This window comes from Numida meleagris, chromosome 3 (assembly GCF_002078875.1).
Source record: "Numida meleagris isolate 19003 breed g44 Domestic line chromosome 3, NumMel1.0, whole genome shotgun sequence".
In the NCBI taxonomy this organism is placed as follows: Eukaryota; Metazoa; Chordata; class Aves; order Galliformes; family Numididae; genus Numida; species Numida meleagris.
In genome coordinates, this window is record NC_034411.1 from 50,957,308 (window position 1) to 50,975,604 (window position 18,297).

The 18,297-nt window shown below is 39.7% G+C and overlaps 1 protein-coding gene across 1 annotated transcript in view; it reads left to right on the forward strand.

The window, feature by feature from the left end:
* Positions 1 to 18,297, forward strand: part of ARID1B (AT-rich interaction domain 1B) — a gene marked incomplete at its 5' end in the record, with an annotated part of 320,563 nt that overhangs the window by 287,612 nt on the left and 14,654 nt on the right. Inside the window, 5 exons of the mRNA XM_021391989.1 lie at positions 39 to 197; positions 6,077 to 6,286; positions 9,704 to 9,908; positions 16,960 to 17,098; positions 17,924 to 18,096. Coding sequence (XP_021247664.1) covers positions 39 to 197; positions 6,077 to 6,286; positions 9,704 to 9,908; positions 16,960 to 17,098; positions 17,924 to 18,096 — 886 coding nt within the window. The remainder of the gene's footprint in view (positions 1 to 38; positions 198 to 6,076; positions 6,287 to 9,703; positions 9,909 to 16,959; positions 17,099 to 17,923; positions 18,097 to 18,297) is intronic.

Consider the following 18,297-nt stretch of genomic DNA (forward strand, 5'->3'; position numbering starts at 1 on the left):
TTTGTCATATTATTTTTTTTTTTATTCCTCTACCACAGGATAGCTACAGCTCTCAGGGTATTTCTCAGCCCCCAACCCCAGGCAACCTGCCAGTCCCTTCCCCAATGTCCCCAAGCTCTGCTAGCATCTCCTCATTTCATGGAGATGAAAGTGATAGCATTAGCAGCCCAGGCTGGCCAAAGACTCCATCAAGCCCTGTAAGTGGCTCTGATTTTTTTGGTTTTTGTTTATTTTTTTGTAATTAATTCTATTTTAATGCTTGCTTGTTTGTTTTATAAATTCCTTTTCTTCATTATTTATCCACTAAACAGTTTTCTTTCTTTATAAGACTGGGTACAAATTCTGCTCTTGGACACATGGCTGTAAGTTCCACTGCCTGGCTTTGGTGGGGCCTGAGCATGCTAATCCAAGGGCAAAATTTGTCCCAACAGTACTTTGAAATAAGAAAGAGTAAAATCGCGTGCATCATGCAAATGTGCTGTCTGGTAATACAGCAGTTGTTGTGAAGAAAACATCCTGTAATGCATCAGCTTCCAAGCATGCCTACTGTGTTGTTAAGGACAATTCCATTTCTGTTCTTGGGCCCAAACTCCTTCACACAACTGATTTCACTCTGGTTGCTGCACTTGTCTTTGCTAGTGTTACTTAGGAAAAAAAAGAAAAAAAAAAGAACACAACAAAAACTGAGATCCAGCAATATTTGAATTGTAGCCTTAGCACCGCAAAAAAGCTGCCATGTGTATTTTTGAAGCATTTTTAATTTTGAATTGTGTATTTGGAAATACAGTTATTGAGTTCTCAGGGCACAATCTAAAATGAAATTGTTTCTGATTTGCTTCATTCAGTTGTTTTGAAATAACCCAGATTGTGGGTAGGAAAAAAAATGATGCGTGTAAGTTTTTAGAAAACTGTTTTTAGGTGAATCATGTTTAGTCATTCTCGCCCAGGAAAAACCTGAGAGAGATGCATGGAGCTAAAATATAAATGGCATATATTTATATATGCACATAGAAAAATCTGTGTACATGTAAATACATACAGAGAAAAGAGAATGCAGAATGTACGGCCGCTGGGGAGCAAGTGTCCACTTGGCCATTTTTGCTTTTTTTTTTTATCAGGAAGATGTATGTTGTTCCTCTTCTTTGTACTAAAAATGATAATCATAGTTTATCACTTTAGAAAAATATTGCAACAGATTTTTGTGAGGAATATGAAGGGGTTTTTTTTTCCAGTTTTAACGTGCACTTAAAATACCAATAATTCCTTGGTAACAATTTAATTTTCACAAAGCTATATGTTAAAGAGTGTGTCTTGGAAAACAGAGAAAGGCCAATTGGAGGAAAAAAGGTCTACCTATCAGAAAGCCAGACATTACTGAATGCCCTGAACAGAGGGGCAGCATGGCATGAAGTGCATCATCTGGATGTTCTGATGTTTATTTGGCAGCAACTTTGAGTCTCAGAAGGCAGCTGGTGTTATTTGTTCCCACAAAATCTCATCTTGTTCTTAACAGCATTTGTAAGAGGGCGGAACACAAAAAATGAGGTTAGTTTTGTGTTGCTTGTCTGGGAGGAAAGCAAGAATGCTCTTGCATAGGTTGTCTAACCCATCAAGTTCTTCAACAGTGTATTCCTGAGCTCACTGTATAAACTACATAATAAATCCTAGAGCCACCATGGAGTTTTTTTTCCATGTAAATATGGCAAGTATAGGGATGGAAAAAACAAATGGACAAAGTTTGTGTTTTCAGTGTAAAAGCTTCTCTTCTGAATGCCCTTCTGTTCAAATGCTACTACATCTTTAGCTTGACTTAGCTTCTTGGTACACAGGTTGGGATAAATACAGTGCTTTAGAACGATGGAAAAATAAGTGCTGTAAATTAGCCGATCTCTTTTTACCTATGAAAGCCAGTGTATTGGATAACTTCATCAACCTTAACAGCAGCCTGACATAGACTGGAAGATTGATTGCAGTCGTTTTCTTACACTTGGAAACAGACCAGATTTGTTCATTAAATCCCAAAGCTGCTTCTTGTACTATGACTTCTCCATTCCAGCAGAGGGTAAAAGCAAGGGTGAATGGTCTCACAGTGTCCCTGTGATCCTACAAAGTGAGTCCTCTCTTTGAGCAGTTCCATATGGAACTGAGGCATGAGAACACATAGAGAAGGAATTGTTCACCGTTATGTTGTGAGGGCTCTTAAGTGTTTAGATAAAAGGTCGCTTTTGCTGTGTGAATTTTATACATAGCCTGTGTCCCTTACAGTGGCTAAGTGTCTTTAAAATTCTTTAAAAGAGAATTTGAAAATGGGTATGCACTATGAGTGGTCACTGCAACATGAGTAGAACAGTAGGTTATGAAAATCCCATAAAATGCTGTCCGTTGTTCATAGTTACACATGAATGTGACAGTAGGGACTCCTGAGTAGCACTGTGTCTCTGTGGTGCTAGCTGTGAAGGGTCTGCAGAGTCCTTCAGGAGAGATCTTGGCAGAGGATTGTGTCCTGCAACAGCCTCTGTCTGACACTGGCCTGTGGAAGGTTTTGTTGCCTGTATGTGCGCTGTTCTGTAGTGAAAGAGGACTATGTACTAAGAGTAGTGTTGGCAAATCTTTTATTGAAGTGGGGGAAGTGAACAGTAGATAGATCTGTAAATATAGGTAGCTAAAGAGATGCACAGAAACAAGTACCACTGCCTTAATGTGAAAATTCCACATTAAGAAATTTTGGTTGCTCTGAAGGATTATGTAGCTTCACCATGCCAGAGCCTGTATTAAAGCTACACAGCTTCAGTAGAGGATAGGTGTATTGAAAATAAAGTGTGGAGTTAGGCAAACTTAATAGGAGAATTGGCTTTGAGATCTACATTCTTCGTTGTTTTTTTTTTGTTTGGTTTGGTTTGGTTTTTTATCATCCATTTAAAGATGGATAGTAGCATCTGTAGAGTGACTGGGAATTGAGGACAGAGTAGGATACAGCTAAGATAATGAAGGATTGCACCAGCATTTTTTACCAGCAGAATTATCAACAAAACTTTAACAGAAGAAAAGCTCATGATCTGTTTTCTTCCAGCATTGCCTTGCTTGCACTCACTTTAGCTAAGGATCTGTTAACGGTATCATCTTGTAATAAACCTGTATTTTCTGGGAGTTAACACTGACCTATAGGCAGATTTAGGTTTCCAGCTGAATGCGCCCTTGTGGATCTGAAGTTTGTGTGTAGACTAGTTTGCACACATCTGTCATTTTTATATGTTTTCATTTATAAAAATAGAGAAGAGAAAAAGATCTTTACTCTTGAGGAATAGCATTTTTCCCTCCAGTGCATTCTTCTAAAGTTAACATTTCATTTTAGAAGAAAATTGCGCCCATTTTACAAAGCCTGACAACCTGAAAGCTAACACAGTAAGAAACACTTCTTACCTTCTGTAAGCTGTGAAAAGTTTTCAGATTATACTGTCATTTTAGAGCCTGCTGCCGCATTGCTGAAAAGCAGCATTATTTGAGACGCATAGTAGAAGAACCCAGAATGAAAAATTCTTTACTAGTTTCCATTCTGCTCTGAATCTGATTTGAAAAAGAGAATCATACTGTACAAAAACCAAAACGTAAAACTGGTAAATCTGGACATTCTTAATGGTGCACTACCATAAATTTGAAATAGAAACTTCTTTGTCATCTTGCATGTTAAAATACAAGGGCATACAGTATTTACTGGGTAGACGCTGAACATTCCTACCCTGATTTTTATTGGAGTTCCATGGCATCTTAAGTGTGAGTTAAAATTAATAGTAATGCTGATGAGCAGTAAAGTAGCTTTGTTTTTACTGCAGTTGGTAGAGGGGTAGCATCAGTTTATTGTGCTGTTTGAGTCTATGAAATCATCTATCTGTTTACATTATGAAATCAAATTAGTAGCAATATGACTTGTCTACTATCTTCACTGCACCCACCACCAAAAAAATCTTTGGCAAAGTATATTTGTTGAAAACAATTACATTGATTCTCTTAAACACCTAAATACATAGCAAGTGATGTTTTGAGTAAAGTGGTTGCCATTACAGAATCAGTTTGTGCTTCGATTGCATAATCAAAATCTGCAGGACATATCAGAATACTTTGCTTCCAGTCACTTAATATTAGTAAAACAAATTCAGCCTTGACTTCACTAGGATTTGTAACACAACTGAATCTGACTCCAGTAAATTCAAGGCAGTGTCTTTTTTCTACGTGAAGAAGGTAGTATTATCTGTCTGTAAGAAGGGCTACTGCAAGGGAGTTGCAGTATCAGGAAGTAAAGCAGGAAACTTTACGGGAGGCTATTTATTTAATTAAAATTAATATCCATTCACTGGAAAGAACAGCAGTGGCTCATGGAACTGTTGGATCACACTCCCTTGGCTTCATGTTTCTTTTCTCCTGGCTCGCCTCCAGTATTGCCAAGTTTCAGCTGGAGGGAGATACAGAGCCTGTCAAACTTTCCAGGCTAATGTGCAAGATGAATGGTGGCAATGCTCTTAAAATCATTGACAGTTGGATGCTACCGTGCTGCATCTTTCATGGTGTCAAGTGCCAGCCATCACCAGCACCGTGTGGGGGCATGCACAAGTGGCTGGTGCTGTGGCATCCATGGGGCACTTCTAGAGTCTTGTTTAGAAGTGTTTGACTAGAAATCAGGTGTTTTGTTTCCTTTAGACTAGTACTGTCACCTATTCAAAGTAAGGAAAGGCAAAGGAGGAAAAGAGTGATTGACTAGATGATTTTGACACGTGTACTGCAGTCAGCAACCAAGTTTAGGATTTTACTGTATAGATATAGAGAGTATGTTTCCCTTCATGTATTTGGCTCCTTTCCCAAAGCTTCATATCAGTCTTTCTCTCTTGTGTTTAATTCTAAGCCACTCCATCTTCCAGTGCAGGCCAAATCACTTCACCCTGTGCAAGTGGGAGGGTCTGCCAACAGTAGTAACAGCTCCTCTCTGCTGTCCGATCAGAGGCCTCAGATGGTGTGTGGTCCATGCACACATGGCACAGAGCCCAGCTCACGGCTGCAAAAAGAGGATATGGTGAGAAGTTACATGTTCCAGCTTGTGTAGAATCCTCAGTGCTTTCTGCTGTCCCTAGATTAAGAAGAAAAGGATGTCAGGATAGCATGAGCTTTTGTTAGTTGTCCAGTCAGAATAGCAGCAAGAGAAAGGATTCAGGCCTGCATTTCTGCTCTTTCCACTTCTTTCACTTTTCCTGTTGGTGCTTCAGTTCTTATTGCTGTGAATCCTGTTTTTCCCCTGGTCATAGTGCACATTCTCTTCCCAAGGCAGGACATGTGAAATGACCATCTTCCATTGTCTTTTAAGAGGGGAGAGTATTACGAACTCTTAAGCATTATTGGCTCAGGCAGCTAATTTCACAGTTCTCAAAGAGTATTGCCACCAATACTGTAGGCGCTCTTAATCATCTTTCTCTTGGCCAAAAGTGGTGTCAACAGACAGTAAAGCATTACCGTTTATGACTCTCTAAATTAGGTACCACTCCCCCATGTAGTAGATTTTTGTAATTCATGCGTTAGGCTATTTTTGTGCAATTCCAGTTCTGTTGAAACTGGAATTTTCAGGTCTTCTAGCTTCTAGGTCTTCTAGCCCTTTTTTGGGTGGAAAGGGAGAGTGTTCATTAGTTCATTTTTAGGATAAGTTGTGTGGGACAAACTTGTTTTCAATTTTGCCCAAATTACTGCTTGCAAAGCACTTGGAGATAAGTGGATGAGAAGTGCTATGTGAGAGATATCTGTTATTAAAATGAAATGAGGCAACATCAGAAACTTGCCTTCTGGGATCCAAAGTTCAGTTTGGTGAAAGAAACATGAGAACGGGGAGTTTGGGCCCTTTTAATTAAAAAGCAGAATTTTCAGTATATGGACAGAATGTACTGTTTGTGCCTGAACTAGTAGCCTTCATTCCTGACTGTTGTGTGATAGCTTTAGTTTGTTTGACATCTTCTCTTTTTCAATGTTGTGAGTTTCTTACTTTCTTTTCCCTCCCCTTCCCACCCTTCCCCCAACTCTTTTGTTTCTTTTTGCCATTCAGAAATCAAGTTCCTCTACCACAACTGGAGAGAAGATCACAAAAGTCTATGAACTTGGAAATGAACCAGAGCGCAAGATGTGGGTAGACCGCTATCTCACGTTCATGGAGGAGAGGGGCACACCTGTGGCCAGTCTGCCGGCTGTGGGCAAGAAGCCCTTGGACCTGTTCAGGCTGTACGTCTGCGTCAAAGAGATAGGAGGTTTAGCACAGGTGAGAAGTGCCTCACAGCAAATCTTTGGAGAAGTCAGCATAGCATTTTCTAGAATATTTCCTGCTGGTTACACAATCGCATTTACAGCCCTGAAAACAGAATTAAGTAGAGTTTGATCATATTTATGCTTTTATATTTTTCTGGAGTTCATCTTGGACTGCATAATTGCTCTAAAAGTCTACAGTTTGAAAGAAAATTTATCATTGCTGTAGACAGTTCACTGTTGCTGCATGTTCAAGGTATTCCAGTAACGCTGCTAAGAGGAGAGGAGAGGAAAAGGCCATTGCATCAAATTCACATGTAAGAAGCAAATGATAGAGCTGAAAGGAAATAGCTGGAAGGAAAAAGAGGTTTAGAAATCCATCCTTTCCAGATAGATGTACTGCCTCTGGGACAAATCAGTTCGTTTCTCCAAAGAAGTGGTAGATTGATTCTTGAAAACATAGTCCTTCATCCCATATCTTTCATTTCCGATTGTCTCTCTACAGTGCACTTGTGTCTGAGACACAGACTGATTTTCCTGTCTTTGGAAAACACTTACAGGATATTTTGGTTTGCCTTACAAACATAATAATTGCGAAGAAAAGATTGATTTCCTAGTTGAGAAGAAGGGAAACAAAAGTAGGAAGAGCTGAGAATAAAAAAGTGCAACATTAGAATAGAAAATGTACAATTTCTGTGGCTTTGTTCTTCCTGAGCATTCCTCGTTCCTTTGTGTTCTCACCAGTTAACTGGAACTTTAGGAAAGGAATGCATGGAAATAACATACATAGGGTTCTGTATGACTGACCTCCACAGAGAAAAACTACGTTTCTTTGTCTAGCAGTATCAAAAGTTAGTAAATGGTCAGTATTTGCAAACTTAGATTTTGTATTTGACATTAGTTCTCCTTTCCTAATGCTTACAAAGCATCCCTTTCATCTACAGGGTCAGTCTGGCCAGGTGCTAGAAGCTACTGCAAAACGCTGAGACCCTTATTTTCTGTGAATTCAAAAGCATTTGTGCATATTCAATGCTTTGCAAGACTAGGGCTTAAAGATAGGTGTATAGATACATAGCTATGCAGTATTTAATATTTCAATCTATACCATTTTACAATTATTAGAAAATATTGTCTCAAAAATATAGCAAATCTAATTAGCTCTTTAGAAAATGAGCACATTTTAATGATCTATCTGGTTAGCTCAAGAAAGAAACTTCCAACATTAATTAATACCATTATTACTGCTGTTATTAATAGTACGCTTCACAACACAGGACTTGACTGCTGAATTAAATCACTGACCCAAGTCTAGAAATGTTAGCTATGCCTGTTATTAGAGGAAGGCAGAGAAACCTAATACACTTCACCTTGCCTGTTGTTAAATGCTATATATGGGCAAGAGATGGTATCCTGACATTTTTAGTGATCAGCTCATGCCCCCCAGCATCATAAAGATTTGATTACTTTTAGCTGAGAAACTTTATTACAGGTAAATCGTATCACACAGCTGCTCTGCCTCATACAGCATGATTGTGCCCACAGCAGGACTCTTAGAATAAAAAATAAAGCAGGGGGGACAAATGGGGTGTTCTAGAGAGTTGTTACTGTTTGCTTATTACATGGAAGTGTATTTTATTTTGGGGCACTCGGTGTTAATTTGCAATGACAGAGATTATGCATTGCCAAAGAGTAGATACTGTTCACTTAGACTGATTTTTGAAGGATCTTGAGTTACAAAATTGTGTGCATTGGAACTGATAAGAATTGACACTGAAAGTAAGGGCTCCCGGTTTTGCTGGTATGCCCACATGAATGATCACTATGTTTATCTGTTTGGGCCTACTGTGAGGCAAAGTGCTTTGCTTGATGAGATTTATTTAAATGCATCAGAGTGATGCTCTCCTAAAAAGTTGTTACTCCAGCTGCTACACTGCACATCTCCTGATTCTGCCCAGAGAGTGACAGGGAACGTCGCTGTGCAGCAGCAGTACATGTTCTCTGAATACATGCTTTTGATGGGGTCCCAACATGAGCAGACCGGCTGTTGGCAGCCTTCTTTTAAATGCCAGTATAGTGGGCATTTAGGCATGAATATTTCTGTTTGCATTATGCAATGTGTTCATTATGTACCACTTAGCTGTACGTCAGTAGGCACAAAGGGCTGTGTAGCTGGATTTCAAGCCTCAGCAGGGGCAATTTATGAAAATATCTTCTTTAACTCTTGAGTTCTTGCTGGATCAACCAGAGAAATAAAAACATTTTGCATAGCCATGCCAATCTGCCTGCTAGTAATGCTATCCCCAGAAGACTGGCAGCAGTATTGATGTTATTAAACAGAGAGAAATTTAAGAAATACTTCTTTTGCTGGCAGAAGGGCGTAGGAACTGTATGGCTAATGGTAACCCTAATAGCTAGTAAAATTAAGTTGGAATCATAAAATCTCAGGCCTCAGGACAAGTACAAGGCATCATGGCATGCAAGAATCAGGATTCTTCCCCAGCAAAGGCCCAGATACTCAAAACCCATTTATTTCAGTGTTGCCTTCCATTCTTGGACAATACCCACCAACTGCACAACTGATTGAATGAACTTCAGGGCATCAGATGGTACAGCAAAAATACTGCTCTGTCTGGTACAGGTGTGTGAGCCAGTGACATCATCCAGGATGACAAATGAACTAAGCTGTTTCTACTGCTCAGCTGTGTTTGAGGAACTCAGGAAGAGAATCTTTGGATATTCTCAGCCTTGCATTGCAAACAAGACTCACAGCAGAGCTGTGCAGTCAGCACTGCAGTACAGGGTGTTGCTGGACTAGCCCTGTGTGTTTGAAGTCTGCCTTAATTAATTAAAGGGCCTTGCTTCACTCTGCATCTCATCTAGCCAAAGGATCATTGATCCGTCCCTGCAAGACGCTGTGAAGTGAAAGGACTCGAACCAGGAATTATAGGCTAAACTGTCTGACAGCTGGTGGCTATTCTGGAGAAAAAAGTATTTTTCATATCAGAGCTCAAACGCTTAAATTGCAGAATAACGCTGTTATTGCTTTTTAAATTAGTTTTCAGAAGCTGCTTTTTAATTAGAATAGGGTGGGTGTGGGTGGGTGTCAGAGTGAGAGTGAGCGTGCATTTGCTTGGAGATAAATTGCTAACTGAAGAGCAGAGGCCCTGGAAGAGTGCAAGGCATTTAAAAGATGCACCATGCAGAAGACTTTGAACAAGCAAAGCTTTTTATGTAGCTATCAGCAGGTTCCTTAATGGTTTTATAACTGTAAATGCTGTCTATGCATTACTGCATGTGGGCGTAATGAGCATTAGTTAGAAGAGGAAAATAAAAAAAGTAAACCAAGACGTTAAGTATCTTTTTTTTTTTGTCTCCTGACTTTTAAACAAACCACTTTGCTGCAAACCAATGATTCTGCTATTTATTGTGCTAGGTTAATAAAAACAAGAAGTGGCGTGAGCTTGCAACAACATTGAACGTTGGCACTTCGAGCAGTGCAGCCAGCTCCCTGAAAAAACAATACATTCAGTACCTGTTTGCCTTTGAGTGCAAGATCGAGCGAGGGGAGGAGCCCCCTCCAGAAGTCTTCAGCACTGGAGATACTAAGAAACAACCTAAGATTCAGCCGCCATCTCCTGGTAAGTGAAAAAAAATGCAGCCTCTTACACAACCATTTTTTAAACGCGGAATATATTCACTAGGTTGCAGTTTATATATTTAGAAGCACGTCTTTCTAATATTAGACAAACTGTGAGAATAAATACATTGTTTTTAAACTCGAACTGGTTCCTGAATTGGGTCAGGTTAGATATATAACCCACAGTTAGATATCTAATCACTGCTCAAGATGTGTCTGCCAGCATACTCTTAAGATTCAAAGAGTTAAGATGTTTAAGTCGAAATGAAAGAGTTCTGCAAGGATGTGCTTGTGTGGTATGACTTGAGGCAGCCAGCACTAGGATTGTCCACTTACCTGAAGATGAGATCCTCTTACCTGCACGCTGATTACCACGACTCTGAAGCTTCATTTTCAGCATGCCTGTTGTTCAGTACAACTTCAGTTGGAAGCAGGATGGCAGATGATGGGCTAATGAGTGGATCTCAGATGGTTGCTCTGATGTGGCTCGTGTTGAATGTATGGCAGATGGAGAGAGCTGAGAGCATGGTGTATCCCCACCGCCAGACATTGTAGTCTGCAGGCACACATGCTCTTTATTCTATTGTTGTTAATCCTGTATGCCAGATAAGTTGTTAGCATCACCGTTTTCATCTTCCCCGAAAAATCAAAACTGGAAATGATTAATTCTGGCTGATCTTTTTACATGTACAGTATGGTGTTTGGAACCACACTGTTTTCTTCCTAAATTAATTTAATTTAAGACTCAAAAGATCTGATAGTTGTGACTGATATTCAAGGAAAAATCTATAGTAGTGACAAATCTAAGCACTTAAGAAAAGGTGTAGTAAGTATTATTCTGTTATAGTGACATCTGGACTATCCATGGAACGTGATAATTTTCCTTTGATTTGCTGGTTATTAGACTCTTCTGAGCAACAGGATAATTCTGCTAATGCTTACCTTCACAATTACTGTTAGGCAGACCACCTTGTGTTAATGCCAAGAGAACGTAATTCCTGGAATGTTTACAGCAGTTCCCTGTGTTATAGGAGGCAGTATTAAGAAACTATGTAATAACTTCTGTTATTTCACTTCACTGGCAGGAAGTGGGAAGTTAAGAGTCAGAGACCCAGCACCTCTCCAGGTGTTTTGCGGGCTGTATTGTACCACTTTGAGAATTCCTGTTGTGGATACTAGAAAATTCAGAAACCTTCATCGTCATATAATAGAGCTTTAGCCATTTCGTATGATAGTGCTTTGTCCATTACAGAAGAAGATAAAGATGATACGGCTTAGATCTTTTTCTGTATTTTTCAGCATAAGGATTTGGGAAAGTGTTTAGTTAAAATCTTCCTAGCTACATTTCCTTGTGTAAATCCTTAAAAAATTCCTCTCCCTCATTAAGAGACTTATCAGGTACCTCAGTGCTGATTACCTAATACACAAGATAGGTAGGTGACTTTGTAAGACGAGTGTAGAAGATGGAGAAATACACTCAGCACAAGAAGTGAAACCTGTAGTCCAAATGTTTATCGGTCTGAAATGAGCATACTATGTCTAGAATGTTCCCCACTGCAAAAATTAAAAGGTATGTGTTTGCCTGTCATCCCCAAGAAGACAGTTAAGGGGCGTGAAACTGTTCAGGCTTACGAAGGAGGGTGAAGAGGAAATTCATCTCTTTCTAAAACTGAGCAGTAGTTCTAAAAATGAAAGGATATTGTGCTCCCTTGCCCATCCCCCTCCAGCACTACTCTCAGCAGTTTGTTCAGGGACAATCACTGTGAATCAGCTGAAGTTTGAGTTAAAGAATCCTTATTTAAATACATAGACAGGAAACAAAGAAACAGAAATACCAGATGTACCATTTTACAGAGTCCTTTGTATCTTGACACTAGGGATGAAAATGACAAAGTCAAAGTTTAAATTTATCATAACATTCAAGGAAGCTGTCTATGAGGGAAACTGAGACTATTTTTCTAAAATAAAAACACAGCAGGACATAGAAACTAGTAGAGGAGGAAGCAAGCAAAGATCTCAAGATTTGTTTTGTTGGATAGAAGAGAACTCGTGTCACTGAATGGACTGCACTTCTCTACAGAGAAAGGCTTTCCCAGTGTGTTTCGGCTTCAGTACATGAAATCCCGCTGAGGTATAGACGCTGCAAAAGAGTACAGGCCTGTTCTCTCTAATACTTGGCTTTTTTTCTTGCTCCTTTTTCTTCAGTATATGCCAACATCAACTGCACAAAAGAAGTAGAGTTGTGGATGTATTTTAGACAATCTATTACTCTTTGGCATTCAGAGGAAACAGGAGCCCAATACAACAAGAAACAGTAGCCTCGGAAGGTCTTTGCTTTAACCATTCACCTCTGTTGTGCAGCTAGCTCAGCATAGGCAGAGTCACTGAAGTCAAATTCATGTGCAGAGAACTAGTGGCAGTGTTAGTGCTTTGGGCATTTTGGTAAAAAAAAAAAAAAAAGCAGGGAGTCTTGTCTCTAAGAGGGGCTGTTGTATTTTGTCCAGTTTTACAGCTGGTGCTATGAGATCTGGGTCATGAGAGTTTAAAAACCATCTGATCTTCATAACATTTTTGAAAATAAATATTTCAGCTGCTCTGAGATGGTCAGCCTTCTTGGTGCAGAGGAGAGTCAAGTTCCTGCCCAGTGTAGATGCTCAAGAAGGTACAGGCAGAAGCACAGGGTCGGAGCAAGTCGGTCCTTGCAGATGTCCCTCATCCAAAGGTGACTGTGTGACTGACTGCCTCAGAGGTGACTCTTGGAGCATTGTAGCAGGCATGCTAGGAAATATAGTGTGACAGCCAGAGCAAGCAGATCCCAGCAGGAGGACCAGCCCACTCAGGGGAAGGTTGTGATGTGCAAGTTGAATTTAGGGGACTGCGATGCAGTGGTCTGGGTTCATGTGTTAGTCCATTTTCTTGTAACACTATGGTTGGGATTTCCCATCACTACTACCAGAAGCAAATGTACTGTAAATTTTTGGCTGCAGTGTGCAGTTACTCCCAAAAATGGTGACTGAGGTGTTTACCCTGTGCCGAAGGAGCAGAGTGGGCACTGAGGCACAGCTGGGAGGGATGCTCCTGGGTAACATGCAGCTGCTGGCCCCACTGTCAGCAGAGACTGAGTCACAATAGACCTGGAGAACATGTGTGTGTTCTGGGAGGAGAGCAAGGGAGCGTTTCCTTGGCAGCAGAGAAACAAGACTTGGGGAGGGGACGACAGGGGGACGCAGCACGACACAGCCATTCGATGAGTGCCTCTGTAACCAAACCAATCGTCTTGGCTGACTGACTGAAGTGCTATTCTTAGAAAGCAGGTGATGTCATGCAGCAAGTGGTGAGGCCAGCCAGGGAATCCCCACGGAAGATGGATGGGTGAGGGGTTGGAAGAGTGGGGCAGGCAGAGGCACCCCGCTCCCACTGGGAGGGGCTCTGCCATATCCAGTGCCCCCAGTCTGGCCAGAGTGGGGCTCTGGGTTTGTGTTGTGTAAATTATCCTCTCAGCGCGGCAGCTGGCTGCTGGGCTGGAGTGTGTGAGTGTGCTTAACCTTCAGTAACCTTTCCATTGTTTACTTTAGAGTATACATTTGTAGCTTCTGGCAAAAGGTAGGGATATCCTAGAGAGCATGTCAGGCCTCATATTAATGGTGCTTCAAGAGGTTGCTTTTTTTTTTTTTTCCAGAGGGAAAAAAATTGCTGGCAAGAGAAAGCTTCTTTTAATGTGCTTTTTTTGTTTGTTTTGTTTTGTTTTTTTTTTAATATCTCTGTGTTTCTGTTCTGGTAAATAAAGAGTCTTTCTGAAAGCAGCCCACACTGCCATGCAGGCTTTGCACGGAAAAAGCCATGCAGTGCTGCGATTCTGTGCTTCTGGAAATGATGCATGCCATGGAGTGAACGACGTGTAGGACTTCAGTTCTCACTGATGGCCTGGATTTGTGCCACAGTCTTCTCACAGTCAGGCTCAAACAGAGAATTATAACTTCGCTCTTGTTTTTTCTCTTTGTCTTCATTACAACTGTATTTGAGGTCTTTAAAATAATTAATTGACCTTTGCAGTGGCCATTGGAGAGAAAAAGGAGTATGATTCCCATTCTGAAGATGAAAAACTGGACCACCAAAACATTTACGTCATGAGTATCACTCTGAGTGACAGTTCTCTAAATTTTGCTGTGTATTGCCCTTTGTATGATCTCTCCTGTTCTGCCCAGACACAAATCAGCATTTTAGACTCTCTGAAAAAAGGACCACACATCTAAGAACTCTTGTAAAAAAAAGTTTAATTTCATTCATATGCCCAGTATTGTGCACAATTTTTTTAGAAGACCAAGAAAAAAAATCAGGTTGAGGAGAAGATCCATCTAGTTAACTTCCTCAGGATTGGCTGAAACACTGCAAAGGTTTAAGTAGCTGAAAATAACATCCTACAAGAAAAAGAGTTATGTTACTTAAAAAATTGTACCTCCTCTACCAATAGTAAACATTCCAAGTATGCACTTAGATTATTCTTCCTGAAGGATGTGCTATTTCCACGGATGCTATTACTCAAATATAGATGAACTATTCAGTGGCCTGTGAGCATATGACAGAGATATATATATCCACACTTGGGCTCTTCTTGGTGGCTGATGACCTAATCCAGAGATTGACACATTTGCAGTCCCTTCTCTGTAGGAGTGTGTCTGACCCAGCAGAGGCCAAGAGCAAAGCACGTTAACAAAACAGTACCAGAAACTTTGCACTTCTCATAAATAGTATTTGCCTTCAATTTTTCATATGTTTACAGGCAGTCATTTAGAAAAGTGTCGGGGTGGAGGGGAACAACTGTAACTACCGCCAGCAGATAGAAATGTAGCTTGCAGGTTCTCAGTTGGATATCTTCTTTTTGTTTTTAAAACTTTCCTTGTAAAAGGGGAATCTAAAAATCACATCGTTATTTCTAAGAAAGATTCTGTATATTCCCACAGCTCATAAATAGTGAAGAGTATTTTACTTGTTTTATTTAGGTTTACTTTAGATATGAATTAAGTTATTGCTCAGGTTGAATAGGGAAGAACTTAATTGCTGCTTAAAAGCCAATCATCAGAGAAATGTGCAGTATGAGGCAGTATCATTTTTTACAGTAAGTATATGGGTAAACAAAGATGTTTGCTTACATGGTTCTTACATAACAGGATGGTGTGTGACAACTCAGAAATGCTTTCAAGCTTTTTAGAAGTAATGTAGCATTGTGTTTGAAGTGCAATAGACCTTAGAATACAAAAAGGCAGGAAAATGATCCTTTCTCACCCAGGGGTCATATATATAAAAGGCTCATTTTATGTGAACATGATGATTTTCTTTATTATTTTACATATATATTTTATTACAGCACTAAAGCCTTCAGTCAACTGTAGCATTAACTGTTGCACATGTTGTTTAACTATATTAATGCAATGAGAGAGCTTTTCTTGAACTTTTCTTGAACCTCATTACAATGTGAACATAATCCAAACATGCCTTAGAAAGTTGAGGACAGGAACAACATGGTCTACAAAATGTGCGTTTTACATATGCTCTAGCTACTGAGACTGATTTCCAGATAGTGGAACATGTGTTACAGATATAAATGAAACACATAAAAAGGGTGTTCTTCTGTTAAAAACAAGCTCTGCCTGTCATGATGATGTGTGTTCTAGGATTCTGAGTCAATTATAAACTACTCTTTCTTTCACATAGAGAAGAACAGCCCATGCTGCTTCTTCCAGTTTTTCCTCTAACAGTAATTTATAAAGTTTTGTTAATTAGTTGTTGGATGACGATAGTCAGGCACTTTAAAATGCTTATATGATGCTTAGTATTAAAAAAAAAAAAAAACCTCTCAAGCCAATACCATGTCCTTCTAAGTTTATTAGGTTTGTGACTTTTCCTGTTAGAAAATAGCATCCAAAGACTTGATCCTACAAGTTCTCAGGAAGAAATCCTGCTTCAAGCACCAAAGCAGACAAGGGCAATCTGATGCAAAGCTTAGGCACTGTAACTGATTCCTGTCTATCACGTTCTAAATAAGAAAAATACCACATCATATATTGGAGGAGAACCTTCTCAGTATTCATATGAAAATAGAAACTGCACTGTCTCCTTTAAAAGACTATTCGGAATGTAATTTATCATTAGCATATATGATATATTCATTTAATGTCCTTATTACTGCTCAATCTCATTAGAGTAGAACATTACAAACTTCTTTCCATTCAACATCACATTAAAAATATAGCTATTTCCAGCTTGGGATATTCTATGATTCTGTTCACCATGGTTAAGGAGGACAGTAGTGCAGGTACTCTATTGCTGTCTGAGATCTCAACATAAAAGTTTTTGCAGATGAAATAGTTGGCTTTGCAGAATTGACCTAGTCTTGTTACACATGCTCTACAGTGATCCTAGCTACATTTTGTTCAGTTGTCCATTGCTATTTTTACAATTTTATGCTTTCTTCTTACCTCAGATGGCCTTCTCAATTTCTTGAATACAATCTTCTGCCACATTGGCTCAAAGATGGCATAGGCTTGCAGTGTGCCACTAACCATTTTCCATGTTTCATCTCAGAAATGTCTGCCTTTTAGTAGTAAATTAGATTATGTTCTTATATTAATACAGTAGTTTTAATTTGTAGGAAAAGCTTCTGGCTGAAATCTGCTTCATAAATACTGCGTTGTGGTAGTGATTATATATATAAAGAAGCTGTGCCAAAGAACAACTTTTCATTTACACTGTTGTAAACTATAGACAATTAACTTTGTATCTCTGACCTCTAATTTAAATGATCCTTCATGTAGATGATTTCTATTCGTGTTGCTTCAGGCAGCGGATTAAATTCATGATTCTAGGAAAGATGATGGCTATTATTGCACAGCATATCCTGATCTCAGAGGACTTTGTGGAAGTTACAAAGTATTGAGATGCATGATATAAGCAGGCTCATGGGGGGAAGAACCAGTTTCTCTCATTGATGATTATTATTTCTACAGTAATTTGGCTACTAGCTTCTAATATTTCCTTTTTCTTTAATCTTCCAGCTAATTCTGGTTCCTTGCAAGGTCCACAGACTCCGCAGTCTACTGGTAGTAATTCCATGACAGAAGTGCCAGGCGATTTGAAGCCTCCAACACCAGCATCAACACCTCATGGACAGATGACACCTATGCAGGGTGGCAGGTATGAAATAGGCTTTGCTTCATTTTCTTTTATGCTGTTGTTCTACAGCAGTTAAAGCCAGTCTTTCCCAACTGTACAGGCACTCATGTGATTCTGTGGTGAGCCAACCCAGCCTTAGAAGTGGCAGAAAATCGTCTCTTTCTGGAGGGAAGAGAAGGAAAGAGAGGGAGGAATAGGAGCTGCATTAGCTGTCTGAACACCAGAGGAGGATCAAACAAGCACTAGTGCAAGCTAGAGCATGTTAATATGTGAAGAGTGGGGTAGGAGATTGAACCCAGCAGCAGCATCATAGAACCGCAGCCTTCCTTCTTGGCTCACAGGTTCAGACTACTAACAAAAAAGTATTATAGTAACAGTGAGATAGCAGAGGATTCAGCTGGATGGACCAAGAGATCCCTTTCAGAAATGATATTAGGAAGGTAAATCAAGTAGCTGTTTAGGAGGAGAGCAAGGGGAAGCTTGGTAAATTTGAAGGGTAATACATATGAAACTGATAAAAAGTAACACTATTTTGACACAGCGTATGTGTTTGTAAGGAACACAGCTTTGTGAAATTTCAGGAAAGTCTGGACTTCTGCATGACTAATAGGAACATACACAGTTAGGTGAAAAACCCTGATCGTTAAGGTAAGTACCCAGATAAGCTTCAGAAAAAAAATGGGTAGATTTTTTAATGATTGTCAATTGTGAAAGTTGTTTGCATCCTTCTCGGATGTATCCTGTGCTGATCACTGCCAAACACAGCAGTGTTTTATAGTCTGGTCTGTTTTCACAGTTCTTACGAATACACGGTGATGTTAACGCCTGCTTTTTCTCATCTGCTAGAAACAGCGCAGTTAGCGTGCATGATCCCTTTTCTGATGTAAGCGATTCAGCATTCCCGAAGCGAAACTCCATGACGCCAAATGCACCATACCAGCAGGGAATAAACATGCCAGATATGATGGGAAGGATGCCATACGAGCCGAATAAAGATCCTTTTGGTGGAATGAGAAAAGGTATTTTCTTTGAGGAATCTTAAGTGTTCTACTCACATAAATGTTATCAGGATACTCTAGTCATCAGAATGAGCTGCACGTGTAGCTGATTCTGCCATTGGTAGAATGGTATTCTTGTAGCAAAAAGGGAAATGCAGTGCAATTGTTCATTCTACTCTGGTCATATTTTCCCCTCTCAGAGTCATGCTGTGTATTTTAGGC